The 25,333-nt window shown below is 40.5% G+C and overlaps 2 protein-coding genes across 2 annotated transcripts; one reads left to right on the top strand and one right to left on the bottom strand.

Moving 5' to 3' along the window:
• Positions 1–7,006: 7,006 nt before the first annotated feature.
• On the bottom strand, positions 7,007–12,609 carry LOC307045115 (uncharacterized protein; the record flags this gene model as incomplete). The annotated part of the gene is made up of 3 exons (XM_079690635.1): positions 12,110–12,609; positions 9,212–9,529; positions 7,007–7,017 (listed from the first exon to the last, which is right to left on the bottom strand). The coding sequence occupies exons 1-3, from the start codon at positions 12,294–12,296 to the stop codon at positions 7,007–7,009; spliced, it is 516 nt and encodes a 171-aa protein (XP_079546761.1). The 5' UTR covers positions 12,297–12,609.
• A 507-nt stretch (positions 12,610–13,116) lies between these two features.
• Positions 13,117–25,315, top strand: LOC307045109 (sialic acid-binding Ig-like lectin 14; the record flags this gene model as incomplete). The annotated part of the gene is made up of 5 exons (XM_079690616.1): positions 13,117–13,202; positions 23,695–24,086; positions 24,197–24,406; positions 24,937–25,197; positions 25,245–25,315. The coding sequence occupies 5 exons, from the start codon at positions 13,117–13,119 to the stop codon at positions 25,313–25,315; spliced, it is 1,020 nt and encodes a 339-aa protein (XP_079546742.1).
• Between the last annotated feature and the right edge of the window lie 18 nt (positions 25,316–25,333).

Here is a 25,333-nt window from a genome sequence, read left to right as displayed (position 1 = left end):
GAGAGAGGAGGGGAAGCAGCAGGCGGTTAGAGAAATGAGAACTCCTCTCCTCTGAGCGGTCATTTTAAAGGGACGTCCATTAATGATGACAGGAGGCACAGCAGCCCTCTGTCTGATGGACAGATGTGTTCATGACCACTTATTTATTTACTTTTAATTAATTGACAATGCGGTATAATGAGACAATAACAGTCTACAGATGCGGACATATACACACACAGATATTTATATAAATATATACAATTTCAGAATCAAACACGTTATTATGAGAGTGCTCTCATACTTAACACAATCAGACTGGATATATATATATCCCCCCCCCCTCTCTGGTCGCTGAAATGGGGAATTGAAATTACGGTCCAAAAGTTGTATTTACAAGTATTAAAAGTCAGCATAGGACACCAAACCAACTGAGACCTGTCTGTCCGCCGCATCTACGCACACACTGTACAACACACACCTACACACTGTACCACACACACCTACAGCTCCTAAAGCATTATCAGGCTACAGCCGTTGTGTATTTTATTATGTGAAGCACTAAAATATCGACTCTTTGTTTGTAGATATCTACTAAACTAAAGCAAATAAAGAGAGTAATGTAGGCCTGTTACACTGAGTGATATATATTTAACACACTGCTCTGCTTTCTGCACGGACCTCACAGCTATTCCCTCGTTAAACATCACGTTGTGATGAAAGCAGTTACTAAAATAATATCCAGGGGATGCATGCAGAGCTGTCATTGGCTGAGATAAGTCCGGCCGTGCGTCACGCCTCCACCGTTCCCGGAAATGCATCCGTGGAGGACCCATCAGTGTCTCCTCGGTTAGAGCTCCTCCAGAGAGCCTCCTCGATGCTCGATGCTCGGTCCTCGATGTGCATTTAGAGAAATGAGATGTCCTTCAACATGGCGCGCTGAAATCCATTTCCGGGTCACAACCGGAAGACAGAGGAGTGGAGGAGTGAAGGAGGGGAAATTAGAGTTTTGAGAAACCTCTACTGCAATCAGTTGAAAGCTATTTGCGTCCCTTTATGAAGCTGAAGGAGCCTAGGAGCGTCACAACTGCACGCCACGGGACCCTGACCAAGCGTCGTTCCTGGACGATTATGGAATGAGATTGTGTTGCTCAGACGCTCTTCCGCTAACTTGTGTAATAATGAAAAACAAATGGACCGTAGATACACGGGTTAGGGCGACACCATCTGTTCACAACGTTAAATATTTGACCATGTTTATGTGCAAATGAAGAACCTTTTTCCTTAAGTGAGTCTCTTGTCTTTATGGGTATTTCACTTTATATTAAATACATAACAATAAGAGTGCAGAACATCTAATACTCCTCACTATGAATCCAGAACAATACAACTGCAGGAGTATGGATAAAGCGAGATGTTTGCATGCATTTTGAGCCGGTTTGGGCAGAATCCAGCAGAGTGGATCGTGCTGTTCATCCTATGTAATCTATATGTAAAGAAAACAGTCTAAATATTTAACATAAAGCTGTGAAACAGTCTCAATAATTGGCAGCAAAAATGTAAGATTTAATTGGAATAAAAGGATACATATTGAGATAGGAAGTTCTAATATCTTAAAAGAAGAGCTTGAATATAAGAAAGTACAAACTCTTTTGGCTCCTTCCTGTCTTTCTACTGGGTCTTTCTTGGCTTTGGCTATCTTCTAGCTCTATTCAGGGTTTTGGATTTTTTTCCTAGCTCTATCCCTGATCATTTTCAGAACCTGAAGGCTCGATACGGACTATCTTCTGGTTCTCCTCTGGATCCATCCACTATCTCTTGTCTGTCCAGTGAATTACACTTTGTTACTGGAGCAGGTAAAGCATACAACAGATACTTTCAGCATTATCGGAGCACGAAGTGGAAGCTTGGATGAAACACAGCAGACTTCTAAACAATGAACACCCGCAACTTGGAAGAAATAAAGTTGGGTTTTATGCGTTCTAATATTGCAATGCAAACCCATGATGTAATGACAGTCATTCAGAATAATTGAGTCATTGAATGCTCATTTCAGTAGATTTAATCAAAAAAAGCATAAACATATTGGACATGGCCTCAAGACTGTAACAACATCACATTCGGTTGAAATTGTCAATTACTAGCCATATCTTACACATTGCTGTTTTGAATCATTAATGTGTGGATGACAGTTGAACTGGATGATGTAACATTTATGCCATCTGCTGGAAAGAAGACGTATCGCTCTGTTGGCGTTGTTTAGACAACAAAAACGGAGTGAATCTCTCATTTCATCAACAATCTTTGAGTACAGACACCGTCCTGCAGAGAGCACACAGCCCAACAGCACGTCTTTGGTCTAGCATCACTTTACAAAACGTTTGCATTAAGACACTAAGACTAGCTGGTCCCTTGTATCGGTCAGTCCACCTTAAATGAGCAGTGGGTGATCAGCAGGTAAAAGGCAGGACACGGGAACTTGGTCCTGAGGAGATGTAATGATTATTAAATAAGAAAGTTGCTGGCGCTGTAGAGCCACGGACCAAGATGGCAGCATAAAGTGAGTGCTCCCCGCAACTCCCCTAAAAGTCCTATTTTATAATTACTATTAACACTTCTAACTGGTTCTACACGATGTCTAAACAAACGACGTTGAAAGACTGTGAAAGCGGCTCCAAGCCCCGAGGCTCTCAGAGACTTAAAACTACTACTTCGGCGGAGGTAGCCGAGGTTGCTATCGAGGCAGCTAACCCACGGAGTGACTTAGCTGTGGTGCTTGGTGAACTAAAGTCACTCGGTATGACCGTCACAGCAATGAACAACAAGATAAGTGCTCTTGATGGCTTTGGGGCTAAACTCGACAACGTGGAGAGACGCATAGTCGAGATGAATAACTCTGTTGATGCTGTACAGAAGAGCTTTGCGGACCTTCAACAGGACATCAGTGCTAATGCTACGCGGCTAACGGAGGCAGAGGGGCGCATCGGAGATAACGAGGATAGCCTGCAGACTGTACACACGGAGCTGACTGACGCCGTTAAACGCATCACCTACCTAGAATCCAAAACGGAAGATCTAGAAAATCGTGCCCGGAGAAAGAACCTACGACTGGTGGGGCTCCCGGAGAATGCTGAGGGTACCCAGCCTATGACTGACTACATCCAGCGTATGCTGCCGGTCTGGCTGGGGGCCGATGCCGCTAAATCTCTCCCCCTAGAAAGGGCGCACCGCATATGGGCTCGACCAAGACCGGACCAGAGGAGCAGAGCTGTTATCATCCGATTCCAGCAGTTTCAAGACCGTGAATTTGTTTTCAAAGCATCCAAACAACGCTCTCCCACTCATGATGGTCACAAACTCTTCTTTGCTCAAGACCTAGCAGCGGAGACCATGAAGGTGCGGAGCACGTTTAATGCAGTGAAAAAGAAATTCATTGATGCTGGAACTTTTCGGGGATTCACCCTTCGTCCTTGCAAGATGAGAGCTCTGCACAACGGGAATATAGTTCTTTTTTCTACACCAGAAGAAGCTGAAAACTTCATCCCAGACTCACAAACTTCAGGACGCCGATGAATACAGGTATTGCAAAGGGACTGATATGGGCAATATACGTGCACAGTCGTTTAATATAAGTTATGCAAAGTTGGATTTGTGTATATTCTGTATTCTCTAAATCGTTCTAAGTATTAACAGAGCTGCTATAACATTATTTGGTGGACACTTTATTTTATGCACCTTCTATCTGCCGATACATTTGTTGTGTTATTTAACAGTATTCTGAGGCAGCTAAACCAAGAAGTGTTATTAATGTTATCCTTCATTTTAAGGACGTTAATTGTTTGAACTTTTAGTTCATGATAAGGGGTTGGGGGGGACCGGGGGAGGGGCTGCCTGAGAGAAGTGCCTACAGTATAACCACTCCTCATTGTTTGTGGATTGGTACTTGCCCTACATGCCTAGTTTAAGTAAGGGAAGGGGGGAGGGGGTTCAAAAGGTTATATGTGGGGTTTGGTTTGGGTTGTCTTTATCTATTCTTTGTTTTTGTTTACTGTTTTTTGTTTTTACTTTGTCACACTTAACACAGTCATATATCTCACTGTACATAAACCAACATGGAAAGTACAAAACTGTCTGATTTAAGATTTACAAGCTGGAATGTTAGGGGACTCAATAAGCTAACCAAACTGAAACAGGTAATGAATAGACTTAAAAACCTACAATCTAAAATAATCTTTCTTCAGGAAACTCATATCACAGTCACCGAAATTAAACAAGTACAGCGAAGATGGCCTGGCCAAGTTATACAGGCCACATATAATAACTCCGCTCGAGGTGTACTTATTCTTATTCATAAAACAATTCCCTTTCAACTTATTAATACTATCCGGGACCCCCAAGGACGATTTGTAATTGCTCAGGGTAGGATCCTTTCTCGGGCACTGAATTTAGTCAGCATATATGGTCCTAACGAGGATAACCCACGATTTTTTGAAGATTTCTTTTTGACCTTGTCTTCATTATATGGCCTGAATATTATCGGTGGAGATTTCAATTGCACTTTGAACCCATCGATAGACCGATCTACAAAATGTGATCCCTATAAAAAACAGTCTAGAAAAACAATTTTACAATACATCACAGACTTAAATTTATCTGAAATCTGGAGAAAACTCAACCTAGATAAATTGGAATATTCATGCTACTCCGGATTACATAAGTCCAGGTCTCGAATTGATTATTTTTTGGTTTCACAAGAACTGGTATCCAGTATTAAGAAGTGTTGGTATGATTGTATAGTTATTAGTGATCACTCCCCCATTTCTATGTCTGTACAAATTGAAAAGCTTCAGCAGTCTCCCACTTATTGGCGTTTACAAGTGAAGTGGCTTAAACATCCAACATTTATCAAATATGTTAAAGATAAGATTGACGACTATTTTCAGATTAATACTAATCAAACTAATGCATGTATTAGATGGGAAGCCTTCAAGGCATATATTAGAGGGCACATTATTAGCTTCACAAGCACTACAAACAAAAAACAAAAAGCAGAAATTAATGAATTGGAGAAACAAATAAAATCTTTGGAAATAGATATAAATAATAATGAGGACCTTGAAAAAGAAAAACAGTTACTAATTTTAAGAACGGAATACAATAAACTAACATCTGATAGAGCAGCAAAAAGCTTACTGTGGTTGAATCAGGCCTTTTATGATCAGGGAGAAAAGGCCGGCAAACTGTTAGCTTGGAGAATCAAAAAAATACAACCTGAAAGAGCCATTAATGGCATAACTACCCAATCAGGACAGATATCAAACGATCCCCTAGATATTAATAATACATTTAAAGAATTTTATCAGTCACTGTACAGGTCAGAATGCTCCCCCACACCTACTCACAGAGATACCTTTCTTAATCAGCTCCAATTTAAAACTCTCACAGAGGAGGTTAAGGAGGATCTGGATGAGGACATAACGGTGGAAGAGCTTTTGCAAGCCATAAAAAGTATTAACTCAGGCAAAGCTCCAGGGCCTGATGGCCTTCCAATAGAGTTTTATAAAACTTTCCAAATGCAGTTGTTGATCCCTCTTTTGAATATGTTCAAAGAGTCATTAAATGATGGTATATTGCCACCAACTTTAAGACTTGCTACAATAATTCTTATTTTGAAACCTGGAAAAATACCGACCACCTGCTCTTCTTACAGGCCCATCAGTCTTATGGGAGTAGACACAAAAATATTGTGTAAAGTCCTTGCTAAAAGGTTAGACCCATACGTCTCTCTTTTGGTACATAATGACCAGAATGGGTTCGTACAGGGTCGTCAGGGATTTCATAATATCAGAAGGGTCCTCAACATAATCCACTTCAAAAATAACAACAGGGATACAGCGCTTTTATCTCTAGATGCTAGACAAGCGTTCGATAGAATCGAGTGGCCTTACTTGTTTAATTTGTTACCAAGATATGGACTTGGGGGGAAATTTATAAAATGGATAAAACTATTATACACTAACCCCACAGCACGTGTAATGACAAATAACAATTTATCAAGCTTGTTTACACTAGAGAGGTCAACCCGCCAGGGCTGTCCTCTCTCTCCACTATTGTTTGTTTTGGCCATCGAACCTTTGGCCATGTCCATTAGAGCAGAAACCAATTTGTCAGGTATAACAATTGGAGAACATGAACACAGGATATCGTTATATGCAGACGATGTGATTCTTTTTTTGTCTGATTTATCAAACAGTGTCCAGACATTATTACATTTAATTAATACATTCGGTCAGTTTTCTGGATACAATATTAATAATGAGAAGTCTTCTATACTTTTCCTGAATAAAGAAGAAAGAGCCAATCCAGTGATAAGTACACCCTTTCTTAATGCGAGGGAGGGCTTTACCTACCTTGGAATTAAGATTACCCCCCAAATTAATACAGTTGTTAATGCAAACTACGACCCGTTGATAAGAGAGGTACAAGACCTACTTGAAAAATGGACAACAATGCCAATATCAATGATTGGTCGGATCAACATAATTAAGATGACTATATTACCAAAGTTCTTATATCTTTTTCAGTCACTCCCAATGCCACTACCAAAATCGTTTTTTAAAGAAATGAATACTGCATTTAGTAGATTTATCTGGAACAATAGAAAACCCAGACTGAGACTCAGATTATTGTACTTGCCTTATGATAGGGGTGGATTACAGATGCCCAGTTTACAGTGGTATTACTGGGCCGCTCAGCTGCGTAGTGCTATGTTTTATTTTGTCACAAACTCTCCTCCAACATGGGTTTATATTGAACAAGCATCAGTACCTAAGCTTCCATTAAGTCTATATTTATATTCAGCAGATGTTAAAACTTTAAAGAAAAAAACAACAAACCCATTCTTAAAAAACTCGGTGGATATATGGTTTAAGGCTCATAGACATTTTGGCGACACTCCCCCCATCTCTCAATTTTCACCTATTTGGCATAATGCGCAGTTTGCCCCTGGCAGGGCAGATGGTGGTTTTCAGGTCTGGGCTGACAGGGGGGTGCAAAAAATTGGAGATTTATATGTTGACAACATTTTACTAACATTTAATGACCTTTGTTTAAAATACTCAATTCCAAAAAAACACTTCTTTAAATACTTACAATTGAAGCATTTCATTTCATCAAAGCAGCACCAGACTATACATGAACCACCTCTGTCCTGCCTTGAGGACATTGTGTTGAAACACATGAATGGGAAACGTCAAATCTCTATTCTATACACAGCACTTGTCTCGCACGACGAGGAGTCTAGTCATGATAGAAGGAGAGCATGGAGTTTAGATATTGAGGAAGATATCGGAGAAGCTGAGTGGACGTCAGCCTGTTTGAAAGCTCAATCACAAACCATTAATACGCGAATGAAACTGCTACAACACAAATGGCTAATGAGAACATACATAACCCCTGAGAAACTCAATAAATGGTCCCCTGACATTCCAGATACATGTGTGAAATGTTTGACTGAGAAAGGTACTTTGATCCATTGTGTATGGGAATGTCCTAAGCTGGTAGATTTTTGGAAAAGAGTAACCCACATTCTAAGTAGAATCACAGGTATTCAGGTACCTTGCATACCAAAACTTTGCATTTTAGGGATATACCCGGATTGCCTTTCTATTAACTCCAAGTGTAAGACTCTGATCACCTTTGGCCTCCTGCAGGCCAGGAGGATGATTGCTTTATCTTGGAAAGAGACTGAAGTATCCTCTACACAATCTTGGATTAGAGAAATGGCTATGTGTGTTACATTAGAAAAACTAACCTATGTAATTAGGGGTAAATTGCAGAAATTCGAAGAGGTGTGGACAGCCTTAATGGACTTTCTCAGGCAACAGTAGATTTGATTTATCATTGAGACAGTGTGACAATTGTATTTATTATTTGTATTTACCTATTTGTGATTATTGTTTTCAATATGTATATTTTTACTGATTTTGTATTTGTGTATGCAGTGAGGTTTGACTGTTTTTCATTGTGTAAATAGTGTGACATGTGTTATTGTGTTTTTTTTTTTTATGTTTTTGTATGTTTTTATTGAAAAATTAATAAAAAACATTGTTCAAAAAAAAAAAAAAAAAAAATGTTTTCTTTTCTAAGGTTACATTGTTACATACATTTAAATAAAAAAACATTGTAATGCTAAAAAAAATAAAAAAATAAAAAAATAAATAAAAAAATAAAAATAAATAAGAAAGTTGTCGAGTCAAGGGGTCAAAGAAATGAACATTTGTGATTATTAGTGAATCGGTTGCAGGTGGGTGAAATCAGGCTTAGGGAGTAACGTATTACATGAAACGGCATTAGGTCATCAGGACACAAAATAGACAAATGTATTCCCTTACAGTTACAGAAGCAGCTGACGACCAACACACTTATGTCTTTTGAAACGATTAGGCCATTTAAACGTTTTGTCACAAACATTGCAGCTCTATTCTTCCTCTCCTGTGTGGACCCTCATGTGTGACTTTAAACTTCCACTATATGAAAAAGCTTTCTTACAGACTGAGCAGCTAAAGGGTTTCTCTCCTGTGTGGACTCTCATGTGGTCCTTTAAACTTCCACTCTGTGAAAACGCTTTCTTACAGACTGTACAGCTAAAGGGTTTCTCTCCTGTGTGGACTCATGTGTTTCTTTAAATGATCATTCCGTGAAAAAGCTTTTTTACAGACTGAGCAGCTGTGTGGTTTCTCTCCTGTGTGGACTTTCATGTGTGCCTTTAAATGATCATTCCGTGAAAAAGCTTTTTTACAGACTGAGCAGCTGTGTGGTTTCTCTCCTGTGTGGACTTTCATGTGCGCCTTTAAATGTCCATTCAGTGAAAAAGCTTTCTTACAGACTGAACAGCTGTGTGGTTTCTCTTCTGTGTGGCCTCTCATGTGTTCCTTTAAATGTCCACTATGTGAAAAAGCTTTCGTACAGACTGTACAGCTAAAGGGTTTCTCTCCTGTGTGGACTCTCATGTGTTTCTTTAAATTTCCACTCTTTGAAAAAGCTTTCTTACAGACTGAGCAGCTGAATGGTTTCTTTTCAGCACTAGGTCGTGAATCACTGAAAGATTCATGTCTATTTTTCAGTGAGTTTGAGCCTGACGCAGGTTCTCTGGTCTCTTTCCAATCAGCACTGTCTTCAGTGTCAGGTTCAGAAGAGTCTTCAGTGTGGTCCTCAGTCTTTGGTTGTAAACTGCTCTCTGGATCTGAGTTTCTGGCTGGTTCTGGTCCTCGACAGTCATCTCCATCAGCTTCTGTTTCCATGTGTTCAGTTTGTCTTTGATGAGGCTGAGAGGACTGAGGTTTCTCTTTATCATCTTCACTCTTCACAGGGTCAGGAGTGAAAGTGGACTTGGTGATATCAGCCTCCTCCACCTCCTCACTGACCCTGAGTTCCTCCTGTTCCTGCTTAATGTGTGGGGGGGGCTCTGGGTCCTCCTGGCCCAGACTGGTGCTCCACTCCTGCTGGTCAGGGAGAAGCTCTTCTTTAACCACCACCAGCTGCTGGACGTCTGCAGGAAACAGGAAACGCAGTCAGAACAAACTGTTAAGTGTTAGCATTTAAAAATCTAATCACCATTACAATGGGAGACATTTTTCAGCCCTAATTAATGCCTTTGTTTTTATATTTTCACATTATCTTTCTTTGTCCCACTTAATGTGTATTTGTGTTGTCTCAATTCATCTTATGTAGCCCAGCCCCTTTGAAAATGAAAAAAGGTTTTTTTCTTCTGGCGTAGCACTAGCTGCAATAAACAAGGAATTGTATTTGGGATCGTTCACAGATACACTACGCCTACAGTATAGACTTAAAATACTCTGTTACAAATTAAAATCCTGCATTCAAAGCTTATTTAAGTAAAAGTATGCAAGTATCATCAGAACATTTGACGGCACCTTCTTATGTAACAGTAATGATGGTGCAGTAAAATGTTCCCTGTCAGTGTTTAATTTATGATGTTTCTTGATTATTTCGTATGTTGCATTTCACTGTGGTACATGTTCAAAGTTGCGCTTGTATAAATGATTATAGATGAGGGAACCTGCTAAATATTAAAATATGTGTGTTTTTTATATACAGTACCAGTCAAAGGTTTAGACACCTTCTCATTCAATGGTTTGTGTTTATTTTAATTTGTTTCTACTTTATAGATTAATACTGAAGACATCAAAACTATGAAAGAACACATATGGAATTATCTAGTTAACAAAAAAGTGTTAAAAAAATCAAGAAAGGGCTCGACATTAAGGACTGCCCGATGGCCCGGGGCCATCTAGTATTTAGTTCGGGCCATGAAGCCTCACCTGCTGGTTGCCCGATCGGGCAATCTATTATGCCAGTATCATGCAGCTCGCGGATCCAGTAATGAGTGACCCGACAGTAAAACTAAACATATCTATAACTAGTTACGGTAGTTTGAGAGGTAATTAAAATAGCTACGTGTGATATTCTAACGTGAAGTGTGTGTTTTGTCCGCTCACCGCTGCATGTGATCATGCAGAGCTGCGTGCCGACTCATCAGCAGCAGCTGATCTCTCTCTCCCGTCAGATTAGACTTCACTCGCGTTTATGTCCATATCGATCAGATCCAGCTAGTTCTAGCTAATGATATGACTACCTGCTTATTAAAAGAAACCTAAACAATAAGTGTCGCTATGCAACTGGGTGAGGCCGCAAAGTATAGCGCAGCATTATGCATTTGTTTACATGCCCACCGGAACCCCGAGGCATTACCAACAGATCAACGCACAATCAACCCATACAGGACATCTCTTTCTCCACATTAAGTGTTAGACATTAGAATTGACTATTCTTGTCTGTCACATACTCTTCTTGTCTGTCACATAAGTGGCGCAATTTAAGCGGTATTGCGCTGAAGGGAAATTATTTTGACCGAAGAGATTTAGATTTGCCGGTTAACGGGAACTGTGACGTCGCCATTTTGTATGCTTCGCGGATGCGCTCGGCTCTTCTCGACTGTTGCTCGGGTCTGCTCGGTCAGCTTCCGGATGAGGAGGCATTCGTTCCACCAACTTACAGTAGATAACATTACAAACATTTTTAACATTAGATGAAGGTATTTGCCTTCATCAGATGGAAAGTGTCTTGACCAACAACTTAAGTATTTCTTATAGCTATGCAGGGCATGCAAGCGAGCAAACACAAACAAGAACAAACAAACAAGTGAAATGAAGAATAAAATTGAAATTGTACAATATAATATTGTGGTGGTTCATCTTATAATTCAGTCTAGAGAATGCACTAGACAGCATCTAAGACCTGCAAACATCTAAATGTTGTAGGGGAGGCCCCCCAAACCCTTCGGCCGCCGCATTTTTCAGGGCAATCTCTGTTGGGCTCAGGGCCATCTGTTAATTAGCTTAGATGGCCCACAGGGCCACTCCCAAAATCCTTAATGTCATGCACTGTATATATACAGAATATATTATAAATACATGTTGGCAATAATTGATTGATGAGATTTTACATTAATTTATATTAACGTTTTAATTACTTAATGACCTTTGTACTAGTTCACCTATTCTTTATCAAGTAACATTTTAGATGTGTTTAATTTATTATTGAACATATTTATTGATTGATTTCTTTATGAATTATTCTCGCGCCATTTCAATTAATCCAAAGTATTTGTTTTTATTTGCTTTTACACATTTAAAAAGAAAAAGTGAATAAAGAAGCACATTAAAACTAAAGTATCAATGTATGTCACATTTAACCAACTAGTGCCTACATGTATGGGTAATATTTAAATCATTACATTAAATGGCATATTATTCAATCCATGTATTTTTATAAATATATTTATTTTGGTAGGTTTGCTCTTCCGTAATACATTTTAATTATTATAATAAAATACATGTGTCTCATAATACTTACATACTTTTACTTAAATAAGATAAACTTAAAGATATGAAATGCTTTAACTTGTAATGGAGGATTTTCACAGTGTGGTGTTTGTACTTTTACTTACCTGCAGCAAGTGCTGACAAAGGGTCTAAAGTGTTATTAATGTGATAATAAAGTGCTACTGAAGAGTGTAAAGTGTTAATTAAGGGTAAAGGGAACAGACCTGCTCTGTGTATCCGAAGCTGAGGCTGTAAAACAGCGTCCAGAAGTTTCTGGAGTCTCTTGTTCTCCTCTTTGGAAAGAGACAGCTCCTCCTCGAGCTCTGCTACTGTTTGTTCAAACAGAGCAAATATCTCTTCAGCAGTGAGTCGCTGCTTCTTCAACGACAGCAGCATTTGGACTTTACTCATGTTTCCTAGATCACCTTTTCCTGCAGACTCCGTTAAACACACCGTTTCTCTCTCCGTCAAACTCTCAATCTGACTAGCTTTGCTAACGTGTTTCCAGCTAGCATGCTAAGCTAGCTCCTATAGTCCGAGGTAAACGCTCCAGAAAAAAGAGCACAGAGTCCATTCGGAGGTTTATCCAAACACAGAGATGATGGATCAGTAGAGCTGGAGCTCACACACACTTTCTCAGGAACACAGAGATGATGGATCAGTAGAGCTGGAGCTCACACACACTTTCTCAGGAACACAGAGAGAGAGAGAACCGTAGCGACGATACGCCACCTCGATCCAGGTTAGAAAGAGCTGGGAACTTCACTTCCGGTGCAGTTTGAGGACGTCAAAATAAAAGCTGGTTTTAAGAACGATTGGCATCCGGACTTGCCTTCTTCTTCTTCTTCTCTTGTTTTTGGCGGATTGCAAACAACTTAAAAAGTGCATACCGCCACCTACTGTACATGAGTATAAATCATCACATCATTCCAACTCTTTAACCTATCGTCACCTTCTTAAACTAATGGCCTAAGTCATATTTGAAATTTTTTCAAGAAACTGAAAAAACTTAACCAAATATAGAATATATGATATATATCAATTATTTCACACAAAAAGGTTATGACAATATATGACAATTGACATACAAATAACACTGTCTGTCAATTGTGTAAAATAAGACTTAGGCCTTATTACTTCTGGAGAAAGTGACTTAGGCAAAACAGTGCACTTCTCTTTCCCGCATTACTGTGACAGACCATGGGGCTGGGTCAGCCACTAACAGTTTAAAATGCTAGAGGAGCATACAGAGACTCAGGAAACAGAGGGCAGTTTGGCCGTGGTTGGCCCTTTAATTCAATATAGCAAGCTCAAAAGGTACAACTTAAATCACTCTTAGCTAAATAGAAAAAAAGGCAAGTAAATCAAACACTGAGGAGGCATGTGCCTCTCCTCACTACTCCCTCCAGCTCTTCTTTGCTGTGTTTTTGATTGTAGCTAACCCTTTTCCATTTAAATCAGTATCTCCCCTGAACCTTTCTCAGTCATCTTGGTGTGTGTGTGTGTGTGTGTGTGTGTGTGTGTGTGTGTGTGTGTGTGTGTGTGTGTGTGTGTGTGTGTGTGTGTGTGTGTGTGTGTGTGTGTGTGTGTGTGTGTGTGTGTGTGTGTGTGTGTGTGTGTGTGTGTGTGTGTGTGTGTGTGTGTGTGTGTGTGTGTGTGTGTGTCTGTGTGTAATTATGTGGCAAATTGTTAAAAAGCTGATGACACTCGAAGGGCATGACATGTTTCATGGACGGAAGGTCCTGAAACTTCCTCTCCTTGATTGGCAGAGCAACTTCAGCAGTTTCAGCTGCCTGTTGATATTCCCGATGTAGTTGGGAGATGGTTGTGCCTGGGTGAAGGAACTTCTTGTCTTTGTAGGCAGTAGTGCGAATCAACAGTGGGCAGATCCTATAACCAGTCCTTAAGGAAATCTGCAACAGCAATTTCCAGCTTTGCATTTTTGCCATTCTTAGGTGGAAATGTAGTTGGCGGGTCTGCCACTTGTTCCTCATGGTCGATGGTATCTTTGTTCAGCCAGTGTAATGGTTCTTTCAGGGATACCAAGTGTAGAAGAAAAAAAGCTTTGCACACTTTAAGATTTGTTCCATCCTGAAGTTTCAGTTGGTAGGAAAACGATGAACTGCGCCTGGATCCCTCACCAACTTCCCTTCTTTTGCTTCATGGCAACCTTTGTGACCAAACTTTCTGAAATATCCACTGCAATGGATTGACAGTCTCGAGTCGTGACTCGTTGACAGGAACTTCGAATTGCCCATAGCCTTTGCAGCTATTTCTTTGCCACCTTTGGCCTTGTATGTCATTCCTTTGAGATGTTTCTTCTTGGATTCATTTTGCTTCCATGTTTCTGGGCTGAGGTATTTATGTTGTTTCCTTTTGACCGTATTGTTTTCATACACATCCTCTAGATGAGGACCATAATGTTCTGAAGTTGCCGCCAGACTGTCTTCATTTTTAGGGACAGACGACTCAGAGGATGGATTGTAGTTTGGGTCAATGATAACATCATCATCATCTATGTCTTCTTCATGGTGTGGACGGGTCTGCTAAGGCATCTTCAGCAACACTCTTCTTCAATGAAAGTGTTTGGGTTATTGTCTGCTCCATCTGATTCAGGGTGTTTCTCAATGTCGAGTAAAGCTGCTCCAGAGCCACTATTTCAAGGATACTACGTCATCGAGTGCCGCCGAAGGACTGTTCCAATGTCCAGGATCCTTGGAATTCTACCGAGGCCGGCGTAATTCGTTGCTGGAAATTTCGAGGCTGCACATGTGTAGACACCGCGGTCTTAAAATCCCCACAATGCTTTGCGCACGGACCAATTCCCAAAATCTGTGGCGAAAAAAGACGGAGGAAAATAAATGGGGCTCAGAGCCTCAGAATACTGAAATCTGTATTTTTTCAAATCTTTTTTTCTTTTTTTTCTTATTATTTTCTAAATAACACACTGTTATTTACTCATCGATATCACACAATTATCCTTGTTTTTATTTATTTGTTTGATTCTATAACCTCTGGCTTTTTTGGCGTCCGTCAGGAACTGAATTTCAAAATAAAAATAACCGGAAACAGACGTAGGCCTATAAGGGACATTTCGAGCATCATTGCGATACACAGCCACTGAACTGATTACCCAAGATCCTCAGCTATGGTTTAAGCTCGCTGATTGGATGTTTTAACCGCAGTGCATGTAGGGATATGGTGTTAATGCGATATGAAATCCGAAAAACCTTTCTGAGTTTAGGATGGCCGAAGACACTACACTACCCATAATCCCCAGCTATCGTTTAGGACTACTGTCCCCATGATTAATCTTCAAGCTCTGGGATTGGATGTTGGAGTGGCAGTGCGCCAAGGTTACGTTGAGCATCAAACAGCTGTTTCAAATGGAACGAAACCACGCCAGACTATCCAAAACTGGAATCGAACGCCGCCCCAGAACTACATGCTGGATATTGTGTTTCACAAAATGTTCTATGGGACGTCTCTACTGAACGTTTTCGTTTTTCCCACAATTAGAAGTTGCCAGTATTAAACACATTGGTGTTATCAAATGTAAAACATATAATTAATAAATTGGTGAAAATCGCTTGTGTCCATAATGCGCAGCATTAATATATACCCACATGACAGCTCATTGTTACTTTGTAATTCTACTCCACTGCAATTCAGAGGTTAACCTGGTATTTTTACTCCACTACATTTATTTGAGTTACTTTGCAGATTCTGATTAATGATGTGAAATATAAACAGACTTTAGTTACACCTGAGTAAAATTCAGGGAAGGTGATTGTCCAGTTCCAACAATCAGGAGAGATATTTGATAGTTGGTGCTTGAGAAGACTAAACATTTATCTGCAGATCTCTATAAAGTATATTCATTACTCGTTATTCTCTACTAATAGTTCATTAAAGACTGTATAATGGCTGTTTTGCACATCCCTTTCAAGATTTCAAGATTTTCTAAGATTTATTGACATATCATATACACAACTACGGTGTAGTTATGCAATGAATGAAAAACTTGGGTCACAGGTTCCTCAACAGTGTATTACAAGACATCTATCAATATGTGTGTATACCTCCAGCATTAAACGTCATATTCTGCACATTTCTTATACTATCTACATAAGAGTATACTTAATGTGTATAATATCAGTTAAAATTAAAGCTGCGAGCAGCGTTGAGCGGGTCTTCGACGCTCCGCAGGCTGTTGTCCGCACGTCGACGTCAGGCAGATGTCTCGAGGACTCGGCCGTTGGCAAACGTGGGAAGTTTCAGGCCGATCGGACAACGTACACAGGAGTTACAGCAGTATCACAAACATTGTGTTTGATGGGGAGTGATCTGTCGCCATGGCAACGGAATTTGATGACACCCCATAATATGCCTAGATGTGTTGAGGGCTGCATCGTTATCAAACCTGTGAAGTTTTGCGCCGTTTGGAGCAAGTTAACTGGAGTTATGAGAGAACCGTGTTTCACGGCGACCATTTAGTTACCATAGCAACGACATTTGACGAAATCTCAAAACTGACACATATATGTCTCGAGGGGTTGACCGTTAGCACACATGTGAAATTTGAACACTTTTTGAACATTTAAACAGGAGTTTTAGCAATATCGTGCTTAACGGCGAGGGATGCATTGCCATGGCAACAGCTTTTGAGGAAAACTCACTATTGTGATATTGAGGTGTTGAGGGCCGGACCATCAACTGTCATCTGAAGTGTGGTGCCGTTTGGACAATTTGCCATTGAGTTAACACAACATCGGGTATTTTGGTGAGGGATGCGTTGCCATGGAAACGGCATATGATGACATCGCATAATTGGCGTAGAGCTGTTGAGGGCCGGACCATTAGCCATCATCTGAAGTCTGTTGCCGTTTGGACGATTTTCCATTGAGTTAACACAACACCGTGTTTCATGGCGAGGGATCTGTCGCCATGGCAACGGCATATGATGACACCCCATAATGGAGTTAGAGCTGTTCAGGGCCTGACCGTCACCCATCATATGAAGTCTGGTGCCGTTTGGACGATTTTCCATTGAGTTAACAGAACATCGGGTATTTTGGTGAGGGATGCGTTGCCATGGCAACAGCTTTTGAGGAAAACTCACTATTGTGACATTGAGGTGTTGAGGGCCGGACCATTAACTGTGATCTGAAGTCTGGTGCCGTTTGGACCATTTTCCATTGAGTTAAGACAACATTGGGTTTTATGGAGGGGGATGCGTTGCCATGGAAACGGCAAATGATGACATCCCATAATTGGCATAGAGCTGTTTAGGGCCTGACCATCACCCATCATATGAAGTCTGGTGGCGTTTGGACGATTTTCCATTGAATTACGACAACATAGAGTTGTATGGCGAGGGATGCGTTGCCATGGAAACGGCATACGATGACATCCCATAATTGGCATAGAGCTGTTTAGGGCCTGACCATCACCCATCATATGAAGTCTGGTGCCGTTTGGACGATTTTCCATTGAGTTAACAGAACATCGTGTTTTTTGGCGAGGGATTCGTTGCCATGGAAACGGCATACGATGAGATCTCAGATTTCATGTAGAGCTGTTGAGGCATTCACCGGTGATATAAAAGTGAAGATTGGGGGACGATGGGACCGTGTCCATTGGAGTTACAGCGACACCGTGTGTTATGGCGAGGGATCCGTTGCCATGGTAACGCCATATTAAGTAACATCGGATTTGACGTAGAGCTGTTCAGGGCCGCAGTGTTAATCATCATGTGAAGTTTGGTGGCGTTCTGAGCATGTCAGTTTGAATTATGACATCATCGTGTTCCATGGCGAGGGATGGCCTAGCATCGAGCGAACGCGAACTTTGGCGCCAAATCACGGCTGCGCCGTGCGAAAGAAAAAAAGTTCCGTGATAACTTTAGATCGCCCAAAAATGTTCCGTGATAACTTTAGATCGCCCATTTGTCGAGAAGCTACCCGACGAATTTGGAGTCGTACGGATAAATTCCCTAGGAGGAGTTCGTTAAAGTGCGGAGGACGAGAAACGCGATAAATCGCGTTTTTCCAACGCCAAATTCAAAATGGCCGACTTGCTGTACGTTATTTTATACCCCTCCAAGAGGCTTTTTTGCTCGTCTCCGCACCCTAGATATGCGTAGCGAGTTTCGTTGGTTTACTTGAAAGTTAAAGTAGGGGGAGTTAACGTTAAAAACGGAAGTGGGCGTGGTCTACGCAATTTTTTACGCAAAGTTCCGGTACCAATTACACATCGCTATTTTCACGACTTGTGATGCGCATGCGAAATTTGGTGAGTTTTCACATATGTTGCGGGGGTCAAAAGTGCGCGCAATGTATTCAAATAATAATCAGAAGAAGAATAATAATAATAATAATAATCGGACCGATATCAATCATGTTTATGGACGGCCTAGGATGGCCCGAGCGCCCATGTGACTCGGTTGGCGTGGGCTACCTACTGTCATGATTTAGGCCACTTTTGCCCGTCTTTTGCCCTGTTTTGTGTGGGTTTTGCATGGTTATTAACTAAATTGATCCTACCGATATCAATCATGCGAGTTGACTGGGCTCACGCGGCCTATCACCCGTCATGATTTCCGAACCTTTTCTGTGCTTTTGCCGGTCGTTTTCCCTGTTTTGTGTGTGTTTCGCAGGTTTATTGGTCGCTGCGCGACCGATTTCAATAGGGTCTTCGCCGACCTAGGTCTCAGACCCTAATAAGTGCTTCAACATAGTCAACATTGCAGGAAAGCAATATATTAGACCTTAAGTACTTTGTCAGGCTTAATATTTATCTGTAGATACCCCCAAAGCTCTTTTCTTATGTAAAGGAAGACCTTAATCTAAAGTATTATTTAATGTTTGAATAAAGGTTAATTAGTTTTTCTGTTTTGCTCATCCTCATATTAATATCTTTGTACATCCTGCACTAAACTGTTTTATTGTAAAGATCACTTATAGTATCTTCTTGATTTTTTATATTCTATATTTCTATCACAGTCCTTCTGCTTTCCCCCTATGAAAGTATGTACTCTTAATATTTTTTTCATCTAATATAACACATAAAAACAATAATTCAATAACTTGCTTTAACCACTAGGCGGTGCACACAAGCCATAATGACGTTGTATTATTAGTGTAGGACACTTATGTATGTACAACATCTGAAGATGTGTAGTTTTATTCATGTTTTCACATAATTTTACAGCATATTGCTATACTATTTCAGACTCAGTATTTACATTCTTATATTCAAAGAAAATCAGTAATATCTTTAAAAACTACAAGTCCTTTTATATCAGCTGTGCACCGTTTTGGTGTAAATATAACCTATCTATGAATTAGATCAAATGTAAAAGTCAACCGAATTAGTGTTGATAATGCAAGGAGACGTATTATGTGAAGAGAAATTGAAGATGTTGTTTAATTGTTGATATATTTATGATCCACGTTAAGTATTCAGTTTCGGCGGCATTTCTTCCAGTTTTTCCAAAGGTCTTCTCACCAGGGCTCTATAAATAAATAACTACGGTAGGGTATACCTCTTCGGGTAGGCTACAGCCATACCAAGAAATGGCTTAGCCCCACCTTAGCCCCACCATGAAAAATGATGTTAAAGTAAGCAAAATAATGTCCGCCAACTCGCACGGAGTAAATCACACAGACAGCAGTTAGTCAGATTGATTTCAGTAGCCACTTGTCTGGAAATACCGAAGACTAAAAACGGTTTTGAAAACTTTTGTCACGTAGTGATCGTCTTCTCAATAGAACATCTTTGATAATGTTTTCTGGCCAATCAGAATCAAGATAACGGCGTGGTGTTGTTGCAGGAAGTCCCGACGGAGAATACTTTTGCTGTAGTACATCTATATACATCGATACACCATTACGTGTTGATAGAAATCAACACGGAATGAAATAAGACCCCACGGTTTGATGATTGATAGGTGTGTGGGCTGTCTTTCATTTTGACACACAGAACAGTGGGGGCTATCCACCCTTATCCACAATGTAAAGTCACACAGCCTCTTCCCTCTTCTCTCTGTGAGGAGCAGCAGGTTCAGCTTTCAGAACAAAGTAACAAAAAACTAAAATGGCATTCATTTTTTTTTAAATATGTCGTGTAGTAATATATTTATTTATTCTTCTTCTCAAGAGAGCACCAGAATGTGTATTTTATGTTGGTATTTCAAAAAAACTCCTGGGGGAGAATCCCCCCAGACCCCCCTGCAGGGGTTGGGTTTTCAGCATGTCAACTCTTTCACCTGTGGAGGAATTGCAGGATTGGCTCCAGGTCGCCCTTTTTATTTACTACAAGACAAATGTGCCTTTTTATTTCATACATTTCAATTTGGATTGAGACAGGGAAATAATCTAAACCTCACGCGTGGCGTTTCACTGTCAAGGGGAGCGTGTATTTAATTATATTTCAAATACTGACTTGAGCCCCACCACTGTATGGGTTTGCCCTACCATAGATGACCCAACACAAATACTCTGGAGACGCCACTGACTGGTTTTAACTTCCTGCTGCATGCTTTTATTTTTGAAATGTTTGGATTGGCTTTGCCATCCTGATAGACAACGAGTGACCACACCTGGAGCCAATTTGCTCCAACAGCCCTGCCTATAAATGGAAGGAGAAGAGTAGCAGAGGACAGACTGAGACTGGGAGAGACTGAAGGAGACAGCAGCGTGCAGCGTGAGACTGGGAGAGACTGAAGGAGACAGCAGCGTGCAGCGTGCAGCGTGAGACTGGGAGAGACTGAAGGAGACAGCAGAGGACAGACTGAGACTGGGAGAGACTGAAGGAGACGGCAGAGGCAGAACGCAGCAGGAGCAGAGGCACACGCAACCAAGGGATTAAGAGACCACGGCAGTCCAAGAGAGGGTCGACGGAGCACCTTTGCAGCCCTGAAAAGACTCTGGTTTTGAGAAAATACTTTTAACTATTGATGGCGAGATGAAGCCTTATGAAGCTTTGAAGCTTTCCAGCCAATTGGTTCGCAAAAGGGTTCATCTCATGAGGCTTCATCATGGGCTTCATTAGAACACAAACCCCCTGCTGGTCAAAGTGTGTAAACAGGCAGGTTGGACATCTGAAAAGTGTGCTCTCTCATACCGAGTTCCCAATGAGTAAAGCCTTAGAATAACTCTAAACAACGAACACTAAATCATATTTTCATGTTAACAATATTAGTTTTTTTGTTGATTGTGATTGAAAAGCCTAAGGAGGCTGGTAAACATGAGAGGCTGAAAGTTAAAACATATCAAAGAATGCATTTATTAACTACATTATCTCATTTAGCTGTAGCTTTTATAAACAACAAGAAAGTCATTGACACGCTGAATCTCCCCGAAAACACTGGAACATATTTATTCCTGTAGGCCTATTTATTCATGTTTTTATTCCTACATTTATTTATGCTTGTATTCATTTATACTTATGACATGTTCCGACCTCCTATATAAGTGAGGGTCTGAGCTCTTTTAATTCCATCGTGTCACCAGCGGGCCCGGGTACAGGAGGGGTAATACGGTGTCACCATGGGTATTATGAGCGTTGTGGTTCAACCGATCTGAATCGCTTTCTGAAGCAGTCACGTGGTATCGACAGGCAGCGAGGCTTCGTTTGTCATCGATGACGTCACTGTCCCAAAACGATACGAGCCTCGATACATGCTTCACAAAAAGCTTCGGGGATTACTCGACACACGCTCCGAAGCCGCGGCGTAATGCGTAACATCACTACTGTTAACCCGTTTAACATTTTGAAATCTTTGTATTGTTTTAACTGCATTTAATTGTATTTTAAAATAGTTTTAGACTATCTTTTTACTGAGATTATATTTTAGACAGCTCTGATTTTAGTTTTCTTAGTGAAGTTTGTATGTTCTACTGAATAAATTATTGTGTTTTAAACTTAGCAGTTGGCTCCTTGATTACCCAGTTTTGCTCTCTACCTGATTTAAAAGAACCCTTTCCCTCTCCATAAATGATTACCCCTCCCCCCTCCTTTACATAAACACAAATTAATAAAAACATTCAATCAGATGAAAGTAAATGTGAATATCATCTTTACACTCATGTATCTATTTACCCACCAGAGGTCGCCAGCATGTCTTCAACAATAATTACCGGACCATTATGTGATTCCTTCCAGTCCACTTGATTATGTGTGTGATGTGCGTGTTCATGTTGGCTTGACACTAACAGGTATGTGAGTTTCTCACGTCTCAGTGTTCTGCATGTCTCTGAAACAGAAGCACCCTGACCGCAGAGAGATCAGAGAAGAAACAAACCAAGAGAAATTATATGGCATTTTCCATTCTCTCTTATAATGAATACTGTGCTGTTTATGCTGTTCAGTTAAACTGCCTTGTGGTTTCACAGGTTAATGTCTTCCTGTTCCTTCACTACACCGGCAGACTGTCTTCCTCAGTGCTCATAGAGATGAACTGTTATTCTCTTCTTAATTTGAATTGTCTGATGTCAGTGGTATATCGGCAGCCAAACAAGTTAAAGCTAATGCTTATTTTGTTTAAGAAAAGTCTATTTTTAACAACAAAACATAACTGTGTAGTGGGTGTTAGTGGGGTTTGGCTCATCATGCATTCTAATAATCTAAAGAGGAAGTAAATCTCTTAACAGCCTGATATCCGTCTGCTGCTCATTGCTTCAGAGGAAAGTTATCTTTGAACGCATCGTTCCTCCTTCACTGTGAGTAGAAACAGTTTATTGATGTAATGATTCTGTATACCTCCTGTGAACATTATTTAATCTGACATGTGTTATAGTCTCACAGAGATGAGAGCAGCAGCTATGAGTCTAACTGCAGCAGCGAGTGGATTAGTCGTCTTCCTGCTCTCCGGGTCAGGTACTGTACATCAACACTTACATTCATCACATGAACAGAGGGGATTCTGGGAAATGTGGGACTTGTAAAACCAGATCGCATGTTGGAATACGTGGGATGGATTTGTGTAAAAGGCAAACCTAGCAGAAACATTTTAAATGTATTTGTGTAGAATTGTAGAAACTCAAAGACGTTACTAGTTTGTTTGATGGATTTTCTGAAGACCTTGTCGTGCGATGCCGCTGTCCTTTGCTCGAGTCATCTGCATAGAATATCAGTTTGCTTATCACCTTTACAAGCTTTGAGAATATAGTGTCTGCATAACTGATCCATCCTCTCTCTGTGAAAACACTTTGCTTTGTTTTTTTAAAGAATCTCCAGCTCTGTTTTTATTAAGTTGAAGTGATTTAGAGAGATATTCTTATTCTAAGTCTTAACATATTGACTGAACTCTTATGGATCATACGTCTGCACCAAACCCTTCTAGTTCCTTCTCTCCTCTCTGACCTCAGAGTTATATTCCCACGCTCTGAGTTAAAAGCAGTCTTCTTCTTTTTCTTAGCTGTATATCAGACAGAGGCTGCTCACACCTCTGTGTTCTGCTTTATAGTTCAGACTTCCCTCAGCAGCAACCTGACCACAGAGCAGACAGAGAGGGAACTGGAACGAGAACCACACACTGTTCTAATTAATGTGGTCGCTAATCCTTCATGTTCATTTATATGAAGGCATTTTCCAATCTTGAGTCAAACTGAACATACCCTTTCTGCGTAGACTTCAGTTCTACCTGGTTTGATTAAGAAACAACAAAGTCAAAGAGTTTGGTTTCAAAGTGCCTAAGAAGGAATTCACATGTGTGTTTCTGCTCTATCCAGTAAAGCTTCTAACATGTTTATTTTTACATTCTTTGTTGAAAGTACTGTTCAGGCAATTTCTCAACAATTGATAGATTAACTTTGATTCTACTTTCTGATGTGCTCTGTGTTTCAGTGGTTCAGGGTCAGCGTGGCTGGAGAGTGAATTACTCTTCTACTGAGATCTGTGCAGTGAAAGGATCAACAGTGGAGATAAGATGCAGCTTCACATACCCATCTAGATGGAAAGGTGGTGTTAACACATTAGAGAAAACATTCTGGTTCACTGAGAAGAAAGATGATGAACCTGTAGATCTGAAAACAGTCTCAGAGTATGCAGGTCGTGTAAAGTATCTCTGTTTTAACCACACCTGCACTCTGAGAATCAGAAACCTGACAGAGAGCGACTCAGCTGTGTACCATTTCAGGATCAAAACAAACCGAGATGGATACTGGGGTCATCCTGGACCCACTCTGTCTGTCACAGGTAACATTCACTGGGTTTATAACAATAACTTCTTGCAAATAGTGTGAATGTTTTGATATATATTTATGTATGAACATAATGACAGTGTTGTTAATTCTAGCTTTACTCAGATCTCCAGGTGCAGGTGAGCAGATCAGGATCGTCTACTCTCCTTCAGTGTCTCAGCAATTGTTCACCTGGTCATACTTCCTACATCTGGTCTAAGAACAGACAGGAAGTGAAGGAAGACACATCTCCTGATGCAGACTTCAGATATGAGTCAGCAGACAGTTATTCCTGTGCTTTGAAGGGACATGAGGACTTCCCCTCTCCTTCAGTGTGTGAGTTTACTCAAAGTCTTCCACTGACATAATAACATTAACATGCAATATAACATATATCATCATTGCACTCATTTATCTATTTACCCACCAGAGGTCACCAGCAGATGGCAGTGTCCAAAGACACTGAACCAGGGCTCCAGGTTTTCTGTTTGATTTTAAAATAGGTCACATATAATCTAGCTACGAGGGATGCTACTAGAAAGAAGAATAAAGGAGAGTTATGAAGGAGACTTCTTCCATCACATAAAGACTAACACGTTCCCTCAAAGTGTTTAGATTTCTGATAAAGGATGGAATCAAGTGAACCACCCACTCTGTGTTTTATTAAACTATTGTTCATTAAAACATCTTCCTCTGTGGAATTAAATGTGAAATGTGTTCATGTTATCTCCTCCAGACGCTCCAAGCTTTAACATGTGTTGCATTGTGTTTGTGAAAAACGTTTCCTGCTTTGTGTCTCTGGACATTTGCAAGTTGCCGTTATATCTACCCTTTAATGTTAATAACTTTAAACACTTCTCCTCCAGACTCTCCAAAGCCTCCCTCTGTGTCAGCGAGTCCCTCTGCTGAGATAGAGGAGGGCAGTTCAGTGACTCTGACCTGTAGCAGTGATGCTAACCCAGCAGCTAACTACACCTGGTACAAGGAGAATGAAGACTCTCCAAAAGCTTCAGGACAGATCTTCATCATCACTGACTTCAGAGCTGAACACAGTGGGAGTTATTCCTGTGGAGCCCAGAACCAGTTAGGACGTAGTAACTCCACGTTTCATCAGATTGTTGTGACAAGTAAGTTCTCTACATTCACCAGACCTGATTCACTTTGTAATCTGAAGCAACCCAAGCATATTCAACATGTCAGTGTTCAGGGAGGAACCTCCATGGTGTCAGAGGTGGATCACAGTGACTATGTGATTCATCAATC

The sequence above is a fragment of the Notothenia rossii genome (genome assembly GCF_949606895.1).
Source record: "Notothenia rossii genome assembly, chromosome: 1".
NCBI lineage: Eukaryota > Metazoa > Chordata > Actinopteri > Perciformes > Nototheniidae > Notothenia > Notothenia rossii.
This window is presented reverse-complemented; position numbering and strand designations above follow the sequence as displayed.